General features: G+C 36.9%; 1 protein-coding gene across 2 annotated transcripts in view; it reads left to right on the top strand.

The window, feature by feature from the left end:
• Positions 1–1,750: 1,750 nt before the first annotated feature.
• The window catches only part of LOC123519814, a 216,583-nt gene continuing 196,275 nt past the window's right edge, over positions 1,751–22,058 (top strand). Inside the window, exons 1-2 of one of the 2 annotated variants that reach the window (XM_045281331.1) lie at positions 1,751–1,881; positions 13,470–14,511. In XM_045281331.1, coding sequence (XP_045137266.1) covers positions 14,454–14,511 — 58 coding nt within the window. In that variant the 5' untranslated portion in view covers positions 1,751–1,881; positions 13,470–14,453. Of the gene's footprint in view, positions 1,894–13,469; positions 14,512–22,058 lie in introns of both variants that reach the window. The other variant, XM_045281332.1, reaches the window with a different exon arrangement.

The raw sequence follows: 22,058 nt of genomic DNA, 5'->3' as shown, positions 1-22,058 counted from the left end.
TTTTCATGCCAACTGCTCTTTTGATCTTGCTAACTGCATACCTCCCCTCCTCCTTCGGCCTCGCTGCACAAGACTAGACATTCTTTTCCCTATCACCCCTATTTTGTCCACTTTCTAATGCAAGAGTTAACTAGTAATCTTAATAGTTTATAGATTTTTCTGGTAAACTCTGGAACTCCCTATCTGCATCTACATTTCTATGCTTCTCTTACTTAACCTCATTTAAGAGGAAGTTTTCAAGACTTTTTTTTTTTTTTTTGCTAACACACTGACCTGCAAGGGAACCGACAAAAATAAGTGGGTTTTATCATTATTTTTTTTTTATTTACTCTTTCTGTTGCCCTTGGCCAGTTTTTCCCGTACAAAACACACACACACACACACACACACACACACACACACACACACACACACACACACACACACACACACACACACACACATACGCACATGTTTATCGGAGAACTTAGATAAAGCTGGATGGTGAGTGGAGTGGGCGCTAGTGCGGCTGTGAGGTATGAGGATGACGCGCCCGACAAGTATCAGTACGAATCTTCTCGGGATAGGGTATCCTTTAGCACAGCTACACCATTCCCACCAAGCCCCACTGACCCAAGCTGCGACCTCATCTATGCCTAAGTCTGCCAATTTTATCAGATGCCTCGATCCTTCTCACACACTACGTCAACCATCTTGTACCACAAGCAGAAAGACCAACATCAGAGATGGCAATACTGTCCGCCCACAGCCGCCCACTGTTGCTACCCATTTCTCATTGCAATTCCCCCACACTCGGTAACCACTAAGAACCTTTTGATATTAGTATGTATATTTTCAGCCTCAAGACAACAACAATAATAAACCGTTTATTATTATCATAGTACACACGCATACTCTCTCTCTCTCTCTCCTGCTAATAACTCTGTCTGCCTTTACGATGCAATAAGTCATTCATTCAGTGTCTTGTATCTATCAATCAGCCACTGGCGGAGCATCAACTCTCTTCTTCTACTGCCCTGTGACCGCCTATGTGGCTCCGTCAATCACCCACAGATTGTCTATTACCCGTCATTATCTCTATTACTCTATCCATCACTCCATTACTCCCACTGGTCAGTCACTCCAACGTTTCGTCTCGAGGCCTGTCAGTCAAAAGGCTCATGGCCGCCCGCCCCCTCCTCCCTCAACTTGGTTCTGAGATGACGGTGTGACGGTGACTCATGATGTGACGTGTGTACTAGGTTCTTGGTTTAGCTGATGTGTCAAGACGACTCTTTATTGGCTCCTTGTTCACACTTTCCCCACGATTGGCAGCTTGTTTTCAGGCCGGACGTAATTGGCCCAGTTTGTTTTAGTCAGTTCGTGGATTGGTTAGCCGTTTCTTGTTGGCCCCTGATTGGTGGGCTAGTGGTGCTCGCATCCTCATTGGTTGGCGTGGAGGGGAAGCTTGCGAGCCAGAAGGACGTGGCGGCGGTGCACATCGCTGGTCCAGGTGAGTGAAAGCAAGGTGCCAAGAGACGATGGTTTGCATTGCCTTTCCTCACTCGCTGCCGTATGTCACTTTCCTCTTTCCATACTATGGAATAGTCTGATTAATTCCTCAGTATTTACACAGTACGAATGCAAAGTCCATTATTGTCAAGAATTCATCAAAGAAGCAAAAATTTATTGGGCGTGTGGTGCGAGAGGCGGCAGGCAGGGAGGGTCGGCAGGAAAGGTGGAGGTGTGAGAGACAGGCGTGAGTCAGTCTGCGTCGTGGCTCCGCGCTGCGTGCATCTCTGAGGGTCACGTGGCTACTAGCGTGCTGCTGCCTCTCGCACGCTGCCCGGGGTCCCATCCGCTCCCTCCACACCTGAACTTGTTGACAGTCACACCACAAGGGTAAAATAACTGGTATTCACGCACTGTTGCAATGTGTAACTCATATTTCTGTCCCTCGTATTATAACCATTTCAGTAGCAATCCCACTTAATCTGAGGCATAAAGATGCAAATGTCCTCTCCAACATGACTCTGAAGGAATAACCTATTGTTTGGTCCGTCGTCTTGGTTCATGGTTCCCTCACTGTTATGTAGTACTTTTTTTACTGAACCACACGATCATCTGTTAACGTTCATGTACATGCAAACAGGAAATAGCTCATAAATTCACAAGAAAAAAACAACACTAATCAAGATCGTGGTAGCTTCATATCCATAACCTCAATGTAATAACGATTAGGAACACATGTTAGGTTAGCAAAGTTTAACTTTATACAGCACGCAGCATCGATCCCCATCAACGATGATGTTTTCATTTAATTTCTACAACTATGTTGATGTATGATAGCATGGCATTTGCCTCGCAGAGCAACCAGTATCAGACTTATTCTTTAATGTTCGATAACATTATAGCATCTCAGTACCATAAATACACGTAATTATTCTATTGATTAATATTTCTACTTCGTTTTTTGATCGTTTTTTTTATTGTCACATAATTTCAAAATAGTTATAAATTATTACTTTTTTTTGTCGCAGATATTAATTTTTCAACACCATAAACTTGATTTGATTCAGATCTCATTTGGAAAAATTAATTTCATAATACTCAAGAACTTCCATGTTAGTAACTTATCTTGTGTAGTTCGTTGCAGCATTAACAGTATCACCACTGTCACTATCACCATTAACGGCTTTACATTATCAAGGAGGAAATGAATACAATTGATAGACATTAGAATTTTAATGGGATTGTTTCACATTTTTGACTATGCACATACACAAGAAAAAATTTCGAATATTTATGGATATTTACGATAAAAAGAGGCAACAGGAAGAGGAAGTCCAAGTTTCATATCAATTCATTAACATTTAGGTTGCCACCGTCTAAGGTTGCTGCAACAGATTACTTGTCTCTACTTAAAATTTTATCTCCGTATCTTTCTCTTACACTTATTAACCATATGTTTTCCTTTAATGTACCCCAAACCTTCCTCTCTTTCCTTCTACTCACTTCTTACCAGCATCCTCCCAGAACCATACAGACATACAGTTTCCTCATCTTTCCTTTATCTGATAAGTTTTATCACCGATCTTCCTCTTATTATCACACTCATACAAATACTTTGCCAAAATAAAAGAAAGTGAGAAGAAATACTTTGATTGTTATAACTAAAATACATATTATGAGTGTATCCAAATATTGTTAATACAAATAAGAAATGCGAATAATAGTCAATTTCTGTATATTACTGTTTATTATTTACTACTTTATCTCCTGAATTCCGCGTTCATCTTTCCTGGAGCTGTCTTTCGTAATATAAACTTTGTGTCCTTAGTGAGATCGGTACTTTAAAGATAAAATTAAAGAATAATGTACAAAAAATGTAACTGTTGCCGATCACTATAATGAAACGCTTTGCATGTTACTCTGAGTACCGATAACACACGCACACACACACACACACACACACACACACACACACACACACACACACACACACACACACACATACACACTATCAGCATACACACACGGTAGCTCAGTGGTTAGAGAGCTGGCTTCACAAGCCAGAGGACCGGGGTTCGATTCCCCGGCCGGATGGAGATATTTGGGTGTGTCTCCTTTCACGTGTAGCCCCTGTTCACCTAGCAGTGAGTAGGTACGGGATGTAAATCGAGGAGTTGTGACCTTGTTGTCCCGATGTGTGGTGTGTGCCTGGTCTCAGGCCTATCCGAAGATCGGAAATAATGAGCTCTGAGCTCGTTCCGTAGGGTAACGTCTGGTTGTCTCGTCAGAGACTGCAGCAGATCAAACAGTGAAACACACACACACACACACACACACACACACACACACACACACATATATATATATATATATATATATATATATATATATATATATATATATATATATATATATATATATATATATATATATATATAGTGCCTTGTGATTTTAAATATCAATTATTAATATCTTAAAAATGCCAATGAATGAACTTGATTGTAAATCTGAGAACAAAAAATCACAACGGAGATATCATGTATAGATAGCACAGTGCTAACGTTTGTGAATGGGAGAAGGAAAAGATAAAAAAAAAGATAGGGGTTGAATAGAATGTTGTAAGGAATGAAGGAAACTAGTAATTATATACTACAAACTAAATTATTCATATATGGTCCTGCACGTGTTTATGTGCTGCTGTTAAGTTAATTCTGATATAGTTACCTGGCAATCTGGAAGAGCCTTAATTTCACTACTTAACACAAAAAGGGAATCAGTTGGTATAGAACTGAATATATGAACATAAAAAAAGGAAAGATGTAAGAAATCACCACAGACACTTGCGATATTCCCTGTATGAAATATTATGATCGCATTATTGTCTTTATGATCACGATACACACAAGAGAATGCAGAAGCTACTCGATTCTTTAGTGATGAAAGTAGCTATGATTTTTTTTTCTTCCCTCCATTTTAATTTACGTGTAACGTCTAATGCAAGTGTTGCTCGCTTCTCAGTGGTTCTTGCCGGTAAACAGTCTTGTGAGTTCGTCATTTCAAAGTACCTGTTAAGTTTTTTTCTTTCCCCTCTAGTTAATATGTAATCTCGAAAATACTTTTATGTTATCTTTTTTTTACGATTTTTGCTGATAAGTAGTCTCGTTCGTTAGTCGTTTGTTTGTTGCATAAGCTTGAAAACGTTGGATTGGTGAGTCACAAGTCAGTCTGAACTATACCAAGGCTGACTTTGATCCAGACGTGTGCGAGTTTAATAGTGTCTACATGTCTTCTTTTCATCGGCATTAGGAGAGGTTTTGTTCTTGGAGGTATGGATGTGAATGTTGGCCTTGTGGAGTTACTTCGTAGCAAGGTTGGAGTATTGTCTAAGTTCTAGGAGACTTGCATGAATAGACTGTTGAGTTTTTCTTTGAGGCCGGTATGGTTGCACTGTCGGGTTAGTATCTGGAGACTTGATTTATCTGCTCGTGAGTTCGTTGGAAGCTAGGATGGATGTTGAGAAAAAAAAAATAAGAAAGAATGGAATATCTCAAAAGACTCAACATCAACCAGCGAAACATCGCAAGACTGCTAGAAAAAATACAATACAAGTTAATAACGCTGTCACCGCTGTAGACTTCAACAAAACATGTATACTGAATGGCCTTCTTCCAATATATATATATATATATATATATATATATATATATATATATATATATATATATATATATATATATATATATATATATAGATAGATAGATAGATAGATAGATAGATAGATAATATAGATGGATAGATAAATATAGATAGATAGATAGAAAGATAGACAGGTAGATAGATAGATAGATAGATGGATAGATAAAGATAGATAGATAGATAATATATAGTATCGTACTCGACTTAAAACATACGTAGTATTACCTGTAGAACTAGCAAAGATGTTCATGATGAACAAACTATCCTCATTAAATATTAGGTTTTCTATTGATACTCTGCATTCATCATAGTACTATGTGTTACTGTCTACCAGATACTTTACAATACTCTCTACCAGATTCTGCATGTTATGCCTTTATATTGAATAACTGTGCCACTTTCTATCAGATAGTGTGAGTAATTCTGTAAAAGTTCAAGAGTTTACTAAGCTTTGAGCCAGACGTCATCAGGAATGTATTGTACTGTCACCCAAATCAATCCCACACTGAATCTAATGGTACAGCAGGCCACTCATACGCACAGGGCAGGAATTATACCTTAGTAGACAAACAGACGGAAAGGTAGGCAGGCAGGGAAGCTGAAAAAGTGAGAAGCAGAGATACGAGTACAGACAAAATTAACCACATTATTCATTCAAACCAGTGTCAGAGACAAACAAACATAGTTAGAAAAAGCGATAGAGAGTTAGAAATGAAAGTAATAATTCCAAATATATATATATATATATATATATATATATATATATATATATATATATATATATATATATATATATATATATATATATATATATATATATATATAGACGGCCAGACAGGTAGAGGAGGGAGATGAAGAGTTATAGGCAAAGGTGTTCGCTTTTGACAAACAAACAAGCGGATAGAGGAGATGAAAGAAATATGCGATTAAAAGTGGTCATCCGAAACAGATAGACAGATAGACAGACAGACAGTCAGACAGACAGACAAACAGGTGGAGAAAAAGAGAGAGAGATAGAGATAACCGATATCAGATAACCTGCAATCAAACATACGAGAAAACATCGTAAATCAACAATGATAATCTGATTGACAAGTGACTAGCTATGCTACACCCGCCTCTCTGCTACACAATTCCATCTATTTAATCCGATAACTTATGATTTAACATTTACACCTAAAGCCATACCTACATATATATTAAATCATATGTATCTATTTAATTCCGTAGCTAACAAAATGTTTGTAGATTTTTGGCAGGAATACAAAATCAGAATACCACGTGTTTTAGAGCCAAGTGGTAATACTTGGACCAACTAGCCGCTGAGAACATCACTAGTGACAGCATTTCCTTGTCCGTGTGTCCTTGGATGGCAATAGTACTGTGCTCGAGTGAATACACTTAAATCAGCTTCTGTGTTTTTGAGTGCGACTCAAACAAGGGTGGTTGGTAGTGTGGTCACGGGAGTCGTGGTGCTAATAGGTCTGTATTCTAAACGTTTGAGTGGCTTATATGAACAATTTTTCAACAAGCTTTAGTGGAAGTTTTTGCGGTTCTTAAAGATATTATCTATTCGAGTGATGATGAAGAAAATATGCAATAGAACCTATCTGATTATCTCTGTTGTCTTTGGAAATAGTGCTATTAAAAGAACAAAAGTGTTAAAATACAGGACTAAAAGGACCATATTCTAAAAATCCTTCAGGCCGCACCACTACACTCAGAAGGCCATAGTTAAGTCACACAGGTTTTCAAGGGTGTTTTTGCAGTTCAAGTGACAAATAAGCAAAATTTCTATATTATCAACAAAAGAAAAGCTCTTGACAACCCAGATAACTAACTCTGAAAATGTAAATGGTTATGGTAAGAGAACAAAACATTTAAGAATACCAGACATGAAAACAATGACGTGCAAAGAAAATGATAGTCGTCAAACCATGGTGTAGCTGAAGTGATAAATGACGAATGTGGTTAGCAAAATGAAGTGTAGCTACGGTGTAGTGTGACTGTAAAACGGAATGTAGCGATAGAAGGAAGTGTCTGCTTGTATGGATGTGGTGTGACGAAAGTGTGCCGGACAAATTGTGATGTAGCGCTGTGATGTGTGGCATATAGGTGGTATGTCGCGATAGAGTGTGTGATAAAGATGGGCTGTAGTGTTGAGTGTGGCAGAGAACAAGGGGGTGTGTAAATGGAGCGTGTGAAGTATGATGACAAGAAGTGTGGTGAAAGAGAGAGTGCGAGTGAAATTAAGTGTGGCAGAGGCTAGTGTGCTTGCGTAGTGGAGGGAGATATTAACGAGAATGTTCCGAGGCGGCGTGAGAGAAGTGGAGGTGTTTATAATTCTAGTGTGGTGAAGTGCAGGAGTGGAGATGAAAACCATGTAAAGCTAAAAAAAAGAAGCAGACGGAATAAAGTTAGGAAAATATCTTGTTTTCCTTTCTGCTTTGAAGGTGAGGCAGGAGGGGAAGGCGAGAGAACGGCGGCTCTACTTGGCTATAGACCCCACGCCGACCGGCACACGCCTCTTCCGGGTGCTTAGGTCCTGGGCTCTATGTAGTTTTTCACTTTGTAATCACGTTTTCCTTGAATAGCAAAGATCCTTAAACGTAACTGCCGACGTGGGGGACTTACGTATCAAAACGTAGCTAATTCTGAGCGGTGTAAGTAACATTTTATTTTACAGATTAGGATGAAGAGTACGCCAAAGAATCGGAATGCGTACTCATTAAGCGGTCGGAAAGTTAAGATATATTAAATAACATTAGCCTTACATTTACCTTCAAAACATTAACCTCTTGCTGTACATTTACTTTTTATCAGAAAGAAGATACATGAGATTCTAGAACACGTTCAGCTTACTATGATAACTTTACCTTTATATTCTCTTCAGGAAAACCAGTCTAGTCATGCGGACGCCAAGCTGCTCATTGATGTCATTCTAGTCGTGTGCTAATGGTATAGACCACTTCCATCACTACTCTTACTCTGTGAAATCTAGAGTCCCATTGTAAGGACATAAAGTACTTCAGGTTACATGTTGTTTGGGATGTTTCTTTGCTCTAAATATGTGGTATGAAGCGCGTGTTGAATAACTTAGTGTTTTCTACTGTTATTTTCTTATTTTTTTCTTCTTTTCTTTAGTTAGAATCCCTTTTACATAAAAAATATGTACAGACCCGGCGAGTTTTCTGACACACTTTCTTATTAATAAGTATATAAGTGATTGTCTGAAGAAACCTGTCCGGTAGAAATTTGCATCAATTCAGAAACTCACAGGGAAGATTTTTCTCAGGAGACGTCTAGCGGTAAACGTATTCACCTCCACTCACAAATCCAGACACGCACGGGCAGCGTGTTGGAAGTGACAGTGGCATCGGTAATGACGATAATCAAGCCTGGTATCAGCACCACGCGCACCACTTGTCAAGGAGGATCTCTCACACTAAGGAGCTGCAAGAGAAATGACGCATGCCATGCATCAGTATAAAAAGTGTAATCATTCTAATTTGCAGGTCACTTTTTCATTCAACAGACACTCCTCCGCTTAGTCGGTTCTTAGTTCGATCCTCACACTTGTTCGGTTGGGGTGGTTTTTGTTGAGGTTCCACCAGGTATTTACGTAATCTTCAGTCCGATGCCTTCTTTCTAAGCAATTGAACCAAAGTGGAGAATATTATTCTTCATCGTGATTCATTATACAGTATAAACTATCCGGTTCTGTTATCTGCGCAATAGTATTGTGGTAACTCACCATGTCTTGTATTCTCCTCAGTGGTTACTTCTTAGACTTGTCTCTCATTTATTAAGTTGTGATAACTTTTTCGTAATCTTGTTACCTGCTTTCATGTTTATATACTGCCTTCCTTATTCATTAATTCTGTTTTTCACACTTCCTCCTTCATTTCTTTCTTCTTCCATTTTTGTCTCATATTCTTCCTTCTTTCTTTCGTGTGTGTGTTTCACTGTTTGATCTGCTGCAGTCTCTGACGAGACAGCCAGACGTTACTCTACGGAACGAGCTCAGAGCTCATTATTTCCGATCTTCGGATAGGCCTGAGACCAGGCACACACCACACACCGGGACAACAAGATCACAACTTCTCGATTTACATCCCGTACCTACTCACTGCTAGGTGAACAGGGGCTACACGTGAAAGGAGACACACCCAAATATCTCCACCCGGCCGGGAAATCAAACCCCCGGTCCTCTGGCTTGTGAAGCCAGCGCTCTAACCACTGAGCTACCGGGCGTGTGTGTGTGTGTGTGTGTGTGTGTGTGTGTGTGTGTGTGTGAATAGCTAAATAGCGCACCGTATGCACTTCAATTAAAGTAATTTTCTTTCACACTGTTCTTGCCGCAATCTCACCACCTTCCGCTGCGGTGCTCAACATTACTTAGGATTCATTTCATCTATTTCCATTCAGTATCTCAAACATATATATTACGATTATAAGAAGAAATAAAATAGGTAATGTTTCAGAAAGTTAATGCTGCTAATCCTGAAAATTTGCATCTACTCAGAAGCTGTTGGTAATACATATTTTACGTCAGCTTAAGTGGATGAATCGTTTCTCATCTCAAAAGAAATTTTGGATAACATGTTAGAGTAAAAGAATATTTATATATTTCATGTAGAACTGGTCATTTACGTAATTAATACCTCCGCATATCATACAAATCCAACAAAAAATTAATATCTAGGCTTGATAAAGCTACATTAAGTGGAAAAGAGAAGAGAGGTGTTATAATAATGTGAATGAATAACGAAAGATGGCGTTTTAATTTTTTTTTTTCTGTTCATTGATTACAAACAACAAAATCTTACGCGAAGAATTTACCTCTAATGGTATATAGATCGAGATAAAACTAATGTCATTGCACTAAAATGAATGTCAAGATTTCAAGTTTAGGTTGCACAAGACAAAGTTTGAGTTAGTAAATTTGGGAAGAGATTCAGCATTCAGGTTCGCGCCGAGTTATTAGGTAGCTTAAAAAAAGACGATTAGAATAATTTATAGATGAGGATGGTGTGGAACTCAGTCCCACATCATATTATATTACGACCCTCTTTAAGATCCTTTAAAAATCAGTTTAAAAAACATATTATTCAATATTCCATACTCTTTAGCTCACTGTTACAATCATCTTTCTTACTCTCATTGTTATTATTATTATTATTATTATTATTATTATTATTATTATTATTATTATTATTATTATTATTATTATTATTATTATTATTATTATTATTATTATTATTATTATTATTATTATTGTTGTTATTATTATTATTACAATTATTATTATTATTATTATTATTATTATTATTATTATTATTATTATTATTATTATTATTGTTATATATTCTTTGCACACATATATAGGCAATTAATCAGAAAATGCATAATGTATTGCCAACTTTTATCGTTGGTATTTTTGAGAAGTTGGTTGGGGTCTGTATTATATATGTGTATAAGTATATATGTATATGCATATATACATATATACTTATATATGTATATGTATATATATATATATATATATATATATATATATATATATATATATATATATATATATATATATATATATATATATATATATATATATATATATATATATATATATATATATATATATATATATATATATATATGCACAAAATCTGTAACAAATTCATGATATACAAAATAGTGCTCAAAAGGCCTTGGCATTAAATGGGCTGCCGCTTCTCATGCATCAAGACTTATTTAAAATGTAGCATATAAGACACACTGAAATGTTTCAAATACTTCAATTTTTCAAATATTGTTGCTTATTTTAGATTTTAATTTATATTTTCAGACTTAGGTCGAGATAATATTTACAAGAGTGGACAGAAAAGAGAGAGAGAGAGAGAGAGAGAGAGAGAGAGAGAGAGAGAGAGAGAGAGAGAGAAGGATGATAGATGCTTAATGAGTATGGATGTGATGTCAAACACAGAACTGCTACAAGAATATTTTTTAACCTATGTAACCTAAACTAACCTGGCCTATCACTTCCATCACCCGGCAGCACATGAATGAGTTGCAGGATAAGAAGCAGGAGAAGGAGGAGAAAAAGGAGGAGGAGGAGGAGATGGAGAAGGAGAAGGAGGAGGAGGAGCAGGAGGAGGAGGAGGAGCTGAACTATTCTGATATTCTAATATTTATAAGAATTTTTTTTTTTTTATTTCACTTATTTTTCTCTCCTGTGTTTTCTCGACATTCATTTTTGCGGCTCTTAGTGCGAGTATTCATATTTACGTGCTTTGCCTTATCGCCTCCCTTCCTTTGAGCCACACCGCTTTTACCAATTTATTCATTTATTTATTTATCTATTTATTTATTTATATATTTATTTATCTATTTGTTCATTATTTCTTCATATATATATATATATATATATATATATATATATATATATATATATATATATATATATATATATATATATATATATATATATATATATATATATATATATATATATATATATATATATATATATATATATATATATATATATATATATATATATATATATATATATATATATATATATATATATATATATATATATATATATATATATATATATATATATATATATATATATATATATATATATATATATATATATATATATATATATATATATATATATATATATATATATATATATATATATATATATATATATATATATATATATATATATATATATATATATATATATATATATATATATATATATATATATATATATATATATATATATATTTCCCTCCCTGCCTTCTTTTGCGTACGTGTGTGTGTGTGTGTGTGTGTGTGTGTGAGAGAGAGAGAGAGAGAGAGAGAGAGAGAGAGAGAGAGAGAGAGAGAGAGAGAGAGGGAGGGAGAACGTGCAGTAGTGGGGCGTTTGGAAGGAAGGGCTAGTGGGAGAGCGGTAGGAAGGTAGGGCGGGAGAGAGAGGAGAGGTGGCACACTGGCTGGCGGTGAGAGCTGTGATCATCATGGTGGCTCGCTCGGTTGAAGTCCCTCTCTCGTTGCTCACCCTCTCACTTTCCTTCGCTTTTCCTTCACTTTTCTTCCATTCTTCTTAGTTCCCTTGTCTCTTTTCCACTATTATTTTTTGTCTGAATTCGCTCTTTCCTTTGCGTTTCCTGCCTTCTAACATTGTTGGTGTCCGCTTTTTTTTCCCTTCTTTGCTCTCTTTTCATTTCTTTACTCTCCTTTTCTCCTGATCCATTTATATTTTTCTAATAGCGTTTCCACCTTTACTCAGATTTTTCCTCACTATTTTCTTTGGCTTTTTGTTTTCTTGTCTTCATTAAAATAGTATTTATATTCACATCAATATCATCATCAAGGACTTAGTAAGAAGACAGAAATAAATGTCATATCCCACTTCCTAGTCCATTACGCACGAAATGTGAGACGAGAGGCTACTATATAGTAGTGTATACTTTGGCCTATAAATGTGAAGCGTGACACCTAAACGTTTCGGCCAGCCGGTACTAATTTCAGCAGAAAACAAAGAACATGCCGGAAGTCAGTGTTGCATGGGAGTGACGTTAGGAGATAGGAAATGATTGACGTTTATATGTAAACGAGCCAAAGATTAAAGACTGGTTAAGAAGGAATTGTGAAGGAGTAACAGATGGATGATGAAGAAAGGTACGATTTTAGATAAAAGAGAAAAAAAAAGTATATGTTAGTACGTGAATTAAAATAAATAGCATGTATATATATATATATATATATATATATATATATATATATATATATATATATATATATATATATATATATATAACGTTATCCTTTTATTGAAACATGTTTCCTTTCTCTTTTCCCTTTCATCTCCATGTCCATTACACTTATTTCCTTATTTTCTCTGTTTTTCTTATACTTTCTCATCTTCTGATTGGTATTCATTCAATGTACATTCATCCAACCTTTTCTTCTTTCCTTTTTTGCATCACTTTTCTGCTCAACACTTTCTTATTCGTTCCAGGGTCAACTATCTCCTTCCAACAATGTGTATCCACTGGCTAACTTCTCTGTATGCTTCTCACCATCCTCCTTGTGTAAATCGTGTCACTTCGACTCTCTGTGGACTTGCCCCTTCTTCTGCCAGTTGTATAGTCGCCACACAGACACACCATCCCTTGAGTACGCCTACATCTTGCATCTCTTAAACATCCCAGCCGTCGCCTATATCCACACTCTTACTTGTATTTCTTTGTCCTCCTCAGGTAACGAGCATTAAGCCAGGCTAGCGCGGTGGCTCTTATTGGGGCTACACTTCTTGTTCGTCGTCTACTCCTTGATATTTCAACTACTGAATGTTTTGGCTCCAAGACACACCCCAAGGACGCCTCTGGTATACATGCCCCGAAAGGTTCTGTGATCTGCGTCGGCGTTGAACAGAGGGCAGGAAAGCTTATACAGAGGATGCTTTCGGTGGTGGCAGGACGTCCAGCAGTTCCCTCCTTGCCATGAGGGAACGATGGTAACTGGCCAAGGAAACTTGGCTGTCGGGTATGAAAGAGCAGGGTCGTTTTTGGGATCGCAGAGGCTGAGGTAATATACGAAATCTCAGTACGAGGGATTAAGTCCGCCGTGGATTAGTGGTGACGGTGGTGGAAGATCTTGGTAAAATCGCTAATGTGGCGTGACTCAGCCCACACCCTCTTGGCGTCGCGGCTTCACTTCTTGATGGCTTAGTATTGAGTGAGAGTGTGAATGTTTCTCCTCTTGAAACTTTGAACAATATCTGAAAGTTGGTCTTACAAAACTCGTATATATATGGTGAATTTTAATAAATAACTATCAACTTTGCCAACAAACTTTGTATCGAATAATTCGAATAGAAAAGGTTATCGAGAGACGAATACAACGTCTTCTCAGCCCTTGTGCCAAACAGTGACGTGACGCAGCAGGCTACGCCCGGCGCGTGGCGGTTACAGCCTCCAGGTGAGCGTCAGTTTCTGAGGGCGGATGGCATCAGATATGGATCACTGAACTTTAGCACCTCAGACAAGATGAGGCGTAGATAAAAGCGGTGCGGAAATTGTCCGCTGAGGTGCTGGTGACTGGGTCGGAGTAAACTTAGTGAAGACTAGCGACTTCTGGGCCGTCGCGACCCTGTGTCTCTACCACGAGTACCGGTGGTGAGTCGTGGCAATTGGCATCAACATCAAACAAGAACTTCAGAGTATTCCATCGGGTTCTTCAGGATGGAAGCTCGCACGTCTTACCTGCTACTGTTCCTGCTGCTGACACAGGCGCCGCAGGGTGAGTGTTGCTTTTCTCTTTATTCCTCTCTCAGACTCGTGTGTGTGCCATCTTCCAGGATACATATGGTAAAAATATATAACTCTAAAGTAACATTAAAAATAGTACTGGTATTTCTATTGGTTTTTGCTTATTTTAATCTTTATTGGTTTATGCTAAAAGTGTGGAAAATATGTACGGGTAGGGGAAAGCAAAAATTAATGACACATTTTACACTAAAAATCTTACAGTGCGAATAGAAAGCAGAAAGCAAATGTTTTTTTATACACTTAACTAATTTTCGAGACACTTGAACCGTAGTGATCTAGAGGGCGGAGTCCGTCACGCAACCTGGTCTAGATATAGCAAGAGTGCAGCCAGGATTTGGCAAGGGTGTATAGCAGCTGGTTGGGTGTTACCTTGTGTTATTTATGGCTTGCATTTGTTTTATTTTGAGTGTCTTTTTCCTATGTTATTTGTTGTCGAGCGATGTTGAGTCCTGGGTTGATATGTCCTGGGCTAAAGTGTACCTGGGGTGATGTCTCCTTCGATGTATCATTTGATATTAAACATTGTGGGTCGTATAATCTGTGTCCTCAGGATGATGTGCCCCTGGAGTGTAGTATTGTGTCCTGTGTCCTATGAGTGCATGGTCGTGTGGTCGTGGTGTATAGTATTCCTGTATCCTTAGTGTTATTGACTAGGCGCCAAGACGCGTAGGTGCGTGGCGCCACGTGAGTCAGCAGGCAGTGTGTGTGGTGAGGAATCGCCGCGGCATGCACTAGTAAACACCAACCTTGAGTGGCGAAACGTGTGCATGAAGCTTATCAATTTAGGTGTGTGAATGGCCCGTATGCAGAAACTTCTGTGCCTTACTTCCACTACTTTTTAAAGTTAAAATTACACTATTGCAAGGGTTTTAATGATGTTTTTATACATTTCTAAGTGACAGAGTAACAAGATTTTTTCATTATTAAGAGAAGAAACACTCTTGAGAATCGGGCACTTCGTCTCTGTGACCTTTGAAAATAGTCTCGTTGAGAGAGCTTAGTATTTCTGAACACTACGGGTCAATGTCATGCGAGGAGGACTGCAGTGAGACAGATTTATTCCCACTTGCTTGTTTTTTTTTTTTTTTTTTTTGGAGAGAGGGAAGGAGGGAAGGGCGGTTGAGTTGTTTTCCTTGGCTACTTCGTTTTATTTTTTCTTCTTCTTTCATTCATCCGACTCTTCATGCAATACAAATCGGCATGAAAATGATTGTCATGATTATGATGATGATCATGATTGTAAAAAAAAAAAACCGTAATAATAATAATAATAATAATAATAATAATAATAATAATAATAATAATAATAATAATAATAATAATAATGATAAAGATAATAATAATGATAATAATGATAATAATAATAATAATAATAATAATAATAATAATAATAGTAATGATAAGAAGAAGAAGAAGAAGAACAATAATAATAATAATAACGATAATAGTAATAATAATAATAATAATAATAATAATAATAATGATAATGATAATGATAATAATAATAATGATAATAATAATAATAAAAATAATAATAATTAATAATAGTAGTAACAATAACAATGATAATAATAATGATAATAATAATAATGATAATAATAATAATAATAATAATAATAATAATAATAATAATAATAATAATAATGATAATAGTAATAATAATAATAATAGTAGTAATAATGATAATAACATTAATAATAATGACGATAATAAAGATAATAATAATAATTATTATTATTATAATTATTACTATTATTTTTATTATTATTTTCATTATTACTATTGGTATTATTGTTATCATTATCATTATTATTATCATCATCATTATTATTATTAATAGTGGTAGTAGTAGTAGAAGTAGTAGTAGTAGTAGTAGTAGTAGTAATAATAATAATAATAATAATAATAATAATAATAATAATAATAATAATAATAATAATAATAATAATAATAATAATAATAATAATAATAATAATAACAATAATTATAATAATGATAATAATAACAATCATAGTAATAATAATAGTAATATTGTTATAGTAATAGTATTATTGTTATCATTATCATTATTATTATCATCATCATTATTATTAATAGTGGTAGTAGTAGTAGAAGTAGTAGTAGTAGTAGTAGTAGTAGTAGTAGTAGTAGTAGTAGTAGTAGTAATAATAATAATAATAATAATAATAATAATGATAATAATAATAATAATAATAATGATAATAATAATAATAATAATAATAATAATAATAATAACAATAATTATAATAATGATAATAATAACAATCATAGTAATAATAATAGTAATAATAATAATAATAATATTATTATTATTATTATTATTATTATTATTATTATTATTATTATTATTATTATTATTATTATTATTATTATTATTATTATTATTATTATTATTATTATTTTTATTGTTATTACTATTATCATTATCATTATTGTTATTTGAACAACAATTTTGAACAGTAATAATGATAATGACGATAATAAGAATGATGACAAAAATAATGATAATGATAATTATAAAAAAATAAAAATAATAATAATCATAATCATAATAATAATAATTATAATAATAATAATAATAATGATAATAATAATAATAATAATAATAATAATAATAATAATAATGAAAATGCAATTACCACACAGACACCCTTCACTTAAAATTAAAAAAAAAAAAAAATTGCGACTAAATCCAGTCTCGGAGTCCCCCAGAAGGGGAGGGGGCCAGAAATGTCCCCAGGTCGGATTGCCCTCTCGTTAGCGACCCAAAATGTCTTAACACCTCACTCAACTTTTTTACATTAACTTTTGCAACATTCGTGGTCTTAGATCTAATTTTCCATCTATGGAACACCATCTCTCCTCTACTAAACCTCATCTTCTTTTCATCACCGAAACATAGCTGTGTGAGGCAACTGACAGTAGGCCCTTCTATGTTCCCTCCTAATTTCTCTATTCTCATTTTCGTTCCAAAGCTGGATGTAGCATCCATGTGCGCAGCGACTTAACTTGCTCTCGTGCCCACGCTCTTGAATCTTCCAAGTTTTCCACAATCTGGCTTAGACTCAACAGTCACTCTCTAACTAAATTTATCTATGCTGTCTATCTTTCCTTTATCTCCTCTGATTATAGTAAATTGTTTGACTATTTAACTCTCAAAGTGGAGCACATTCTGTCCCTCTATCCTTTCGCAGAGATCTGCATCCTTGGAGATTTCAATGTTCACCACCAGCTTTGGCTTTCCTCTGCCTTCACTGATCATCCTGGTAAACTAGCCTTCAACTTTGCTATCCTCCATGACCTAGAGCAACTGGTGCAACACCCTACTCGTATTCCTGACCGTCTTGGAGACACGCCCAACATTCTTGATCTCTTCCTCACCTCTAATCCTTCTGCTTATGCTGTCACCCTTTCATCTCCGTTGGGCTCCTCCGATCACAATCTCATTTCTGTATCTTGTCCTATTTCTCCAATCCTCCCCAGGATCCCCAAAGCGAAGGTGCCTCTGGCGTTTTGCCTCTGCCAGTTGGGGGACCTGAGGAGGTATTATGCTGATTTTCCTGGAATGATTACTGTTTCCGTGTCAGAGACCCATCTCTTTGTGCTGAACGCATAACAGAGGTGATAGTGTCTGGCATGGAGGCGTACATTCCTCATTCTTTTCTCAACCTAAACCTTCTAAACCTTGGTTTAACTCAGCCTGTTCTCGTGCTATACATGATAGAGAGGTTGCCCACAAAAGGTACTTGAGCCTTCCATCTCCTGAATCTCATGCACTTTATATTTCTGCCCGGAATCATGCCAAGTCTGTTCTTCAACTTGCCAAACACTCTTTCATAAATAGAAAATGTCAAAATCTTTCAAACTCAAACTCCCTCGTGACTTCTGGCATCTAGCCAAAACATCTCAAATAACTTCACTTCTTCATCTTTCCTCCTTTATTTCATCCTGATGGCACCACTGCCATCTCTTCTCTCTCTAAAGCTGAACTCTTCTCTCAAACCTTTGCTCACAACTCCACCTTGGATGATTCTGGGCTTGTCCCTCCCTCTCCTCCTCTCTGACTATTTCATGTCTACAATTAAAATTCTTCGTAATGATATTTTCCATGCCCTCACTGGCCTAAACCCTCGGAAGGCTTATGGACCTGATGGGGTCCCTCCTATTGTTCTCAAAAACTGTGCTTCCGTGCTTGCACCTTGCCTGGCCAAACTCTTTTAACTTTGTCTATCGACTTCTACCTTTCCTTCTTGCTGGAAGTTTGCCTACATTCAGCCTGTTCCTAAAAGGGTGACCGTTCTAATCCCTCAAACTACCGTCCTATAGCTTTAATCTCTTGCTTGTCTAAAGTTTTTAATCTATCCTGAATAGGAAGATTCTCAAACATCTGTCACTTCACAATCTTCTATCTGATCGCCAGTATGGCTTCCGTCAAGGTCGCTCTACTGGTGATCTTCTGGCTTTCCTTACTGAGTCTTGGTCATCCTCTTTAGAGATTTCGGTGAAACTTTTGCTGTTCGTTAGACATATCAAAAGCTTTTGATAGAGTCTGGCATAAAGCTTTGATTTCAAAACTGCCCTCCTACGGTTTCTATCCTTCACTCTGCAACTTTATCTCAAGTTTCCTTTCCGACCGTTCTATTGCTGCTGTGGTAGACGGCACTGTTCTTCTCCTAAATCTATTAATAGTGGTGTTCCTCAGGGTTCTGTCCTGTCACCCACTCTCTTTCTATTATTCATTAATGACCTTCTTAACCAAACTTCTTGCTCTATCCACTCCTTCGCTGATGATACCACCGTACATCTTTCCACGTACTTTCAGGAAGTCAACCAATCACGCACGGGGGCCACAAAACGCCTGACTTCTGATCTTCCTAAAATTTCCGATTGGGGCAGAGAAAATCTAGTAGTTTTCAATGCCTCAAAAACTTAATACTTACATCTATCAACTTGACACAACCTTCCAGACAACTATCCCCTCTTCAATGACACTCAACTGTGTCTCTTCCACACTGAATATCCTCTGTCTGTCCTTTACTCATAATCTTAACTGGAAACTTCACATCTCATCTCTTGCTAAAACAGTTTCTATGAAGTTAGGCTTTCTGCGGTGTCTCTGCCAGTTTTTTTTTTTTTTCGCTCCTCCAACTGCTTACTCTATACAAGGGCCTTATCCGCCCCTGTATTTTTTTTTTTTTTTTTTTTTTTACATTACAAGGGCACTGGCCAAGGGAAAACAAAGTGAAAAAAAAAATCCCGCTGGTTGCCAGGCCCTGTTAAGAGGAAAGTAGAGAAAAAACAAAAAAATCTAAAAGGAGGGTCCAGTTAACGTAAGAGGTGTCTTGACACTCCTCTTTTGAAAGAGTTTAAGTCATAGGCAGGTGGAAATACAGACACAGGTAGAGAGTTCCAGAGTTTACCAGTGTAGGGAATGAAGGAGTGAAGATACTGGTTAACTCTTGCATTAGGAAGATGGACAGAATAGGGATGAGAAGAAGTAGAGAGTCTTGTGCAGCGAGGCCGCAGGAGGGGGAAGGCATGCAGTTAGCAAGTTCAGAAGAGCAGACAGCATGAAAACAGCGGTAGAAGACAGATAAAGATGCAACATTGCGGCGGTGACTTAAAGAATCAAGACAGTCAGTTAGAGGAGAAGAGTTGATAAGACGAAAAGCTTTAGATTCCACCTTGTTTAGTAAAGCTGTGTGTGGATCCCCCAGACATGAGAGCCATACTCCATACACGGGCGGATAAGGCCCTTGTACAGAGCAAGCAGCTGGGAGGGAGAGAAAATGGACGAAGACGCCATAGGACACCTAACTTCTTGGAAGCTGATTTAGCAAGAGTAGAGATGTGAAATTTCCAGTTTAGATTTTTAGTGAAGGATAGACCGAGTGTGTTTAATGTAGAGGAGAGGGAAGTTGAGTGTTATTGAAGAAGAGAGGATAGTTGTCTGGAAGGTTATGTCGAGTAGATAGTTGTAGAAATTGAGTTTTTGAGGCATTGAACAAAACCAGGTTTTCTCTGCCCCAATCAGAAACAAGTGAAAGATCAGAAGTTAGGCGTCCTATAGCATCTCGCCTTGAGTCATTTAATTGTTGTTGGGTTGGGCGTCTGTTGAACGCTGTTGAATAATGCAGGGTGGTATCATCAGCATAGGAGTGGATAGGGCATTGAGTCAGATTTAGGAGATCATTGATGAATAATAGAAAGAGAGTGGGTGATAGGACAGAACCCTGTGGAACACCACTGTTGATAGTTTTAGGGAAGAACAGTGACCGTCTACTACAGCAGCAATAGAACGATCGGAAAGGAAACTGGAGATGAAGGTACAGAGAGAAGGATAGAATCCGTAGGAGGGTAGTTTAGAAATTAAAGATTTGTGCCAGACTCTATCGAAGGCTTTCGATATGTCAAGGCCGACAGCAAAGGTTTCACCGAAGTCCCTAAAAGAGGATGACCAAGATTCAGTTAGGAAGTACTCTTCGCATGTTTCGGGGGTTCCACTCACACAGTTTTGATAGACAGGGTGGAATCAAAAGCTTTCCATCTCATGAACTCCCCTCCTCTGACTGACTGTCTTCAGCCTCTTTCTAACCGCCGAAATGTTGCATCTCTTTCTATCTTTTATCGCTATTTTCATGGTAACTTTTCTACTGATCATGCTAACTGCATGCCTTCCCTCCTCCTGCGGCCTCGCTGCACAAGGCTTTCTTTTCTGATCCCTATTTTGTCCAGCTCCCTAACGCAAGAGTTAACCAGTACTCTCAATCATTCATACTATTCACTGGTAAACTCTGAAACTCCTTGTCTGCTTCTGTATCTTCATCTTCCTACGACTTGACTTCTTTTAAGAGAGAGGTGTCAAGACATTTGCTAGAGAACCAGCATCAAGTGGGCCTTTTTTTTTTAATATTGTGTTGAACTTGGCTGGCCTTCTCTCCTACGTAACAAAAAATAAATAAAATAAAATAAATTAATGCATTCAAACTCCACGCACACAACTAATAGATAATATTCCCCGTGAAAGCAGCTAACCAATTTTAAACTCTCTTTCTCACAAGATGTATAATAAAATTTATCGACCATCTTTCACTACACAACCTAAGTGCCACTGCACGACGCTCCCGGATCAATAATACCAATAATTGCCGCTGAGGAATGAAATGAAGGGGCAGGACACAGTGGTGCTGGTGGTGGTGGTGACGCGGAGAGTTAGGAATGCAGTGCCAAAAAATATACACATCTCATTGTTGAAACTGAGAGAGAGAGAGAGAGAGAGAGAGAGAGAGAGAGAGAGAGAGAGAGAGAGAGAGAGAGAAATGAATGTCTGTCACCTTATCTGCATCAGAACCTTTAATTCTTTTATTTATTCACATTGGTACTCTGGAGTGGGTTACGTTTCCGTGTCAGAGAGAGAGAGAGAGAGAGAGAGAGAGAGAGAGAGAGAGAGAGAGAGAGAGAGAGATTCCGAAAACATGTTTTTATTTTTTTGTTTGT

Source organism: Portunus trituberculatus, chromosome 46, assembly GCF_017591435.1.
Source record: "Portunus trituberculatus isolate SZX2019 chromosome 46, ASM1759143v1, whole genome shotgun sequence".
Taxonomy (NCBI): domain Eukaryota; kingdom Metazoa; phylum Arthropoda; class Malacostraca; order Decapoda; family Portunidae; genus Portunus; species Portunus trituberculatus.
The sequence above is the reverse complement of the archived record's forward strand: the minus strand, read 5'-3'. Positions and strand labels throughout refer to the sequence as shown.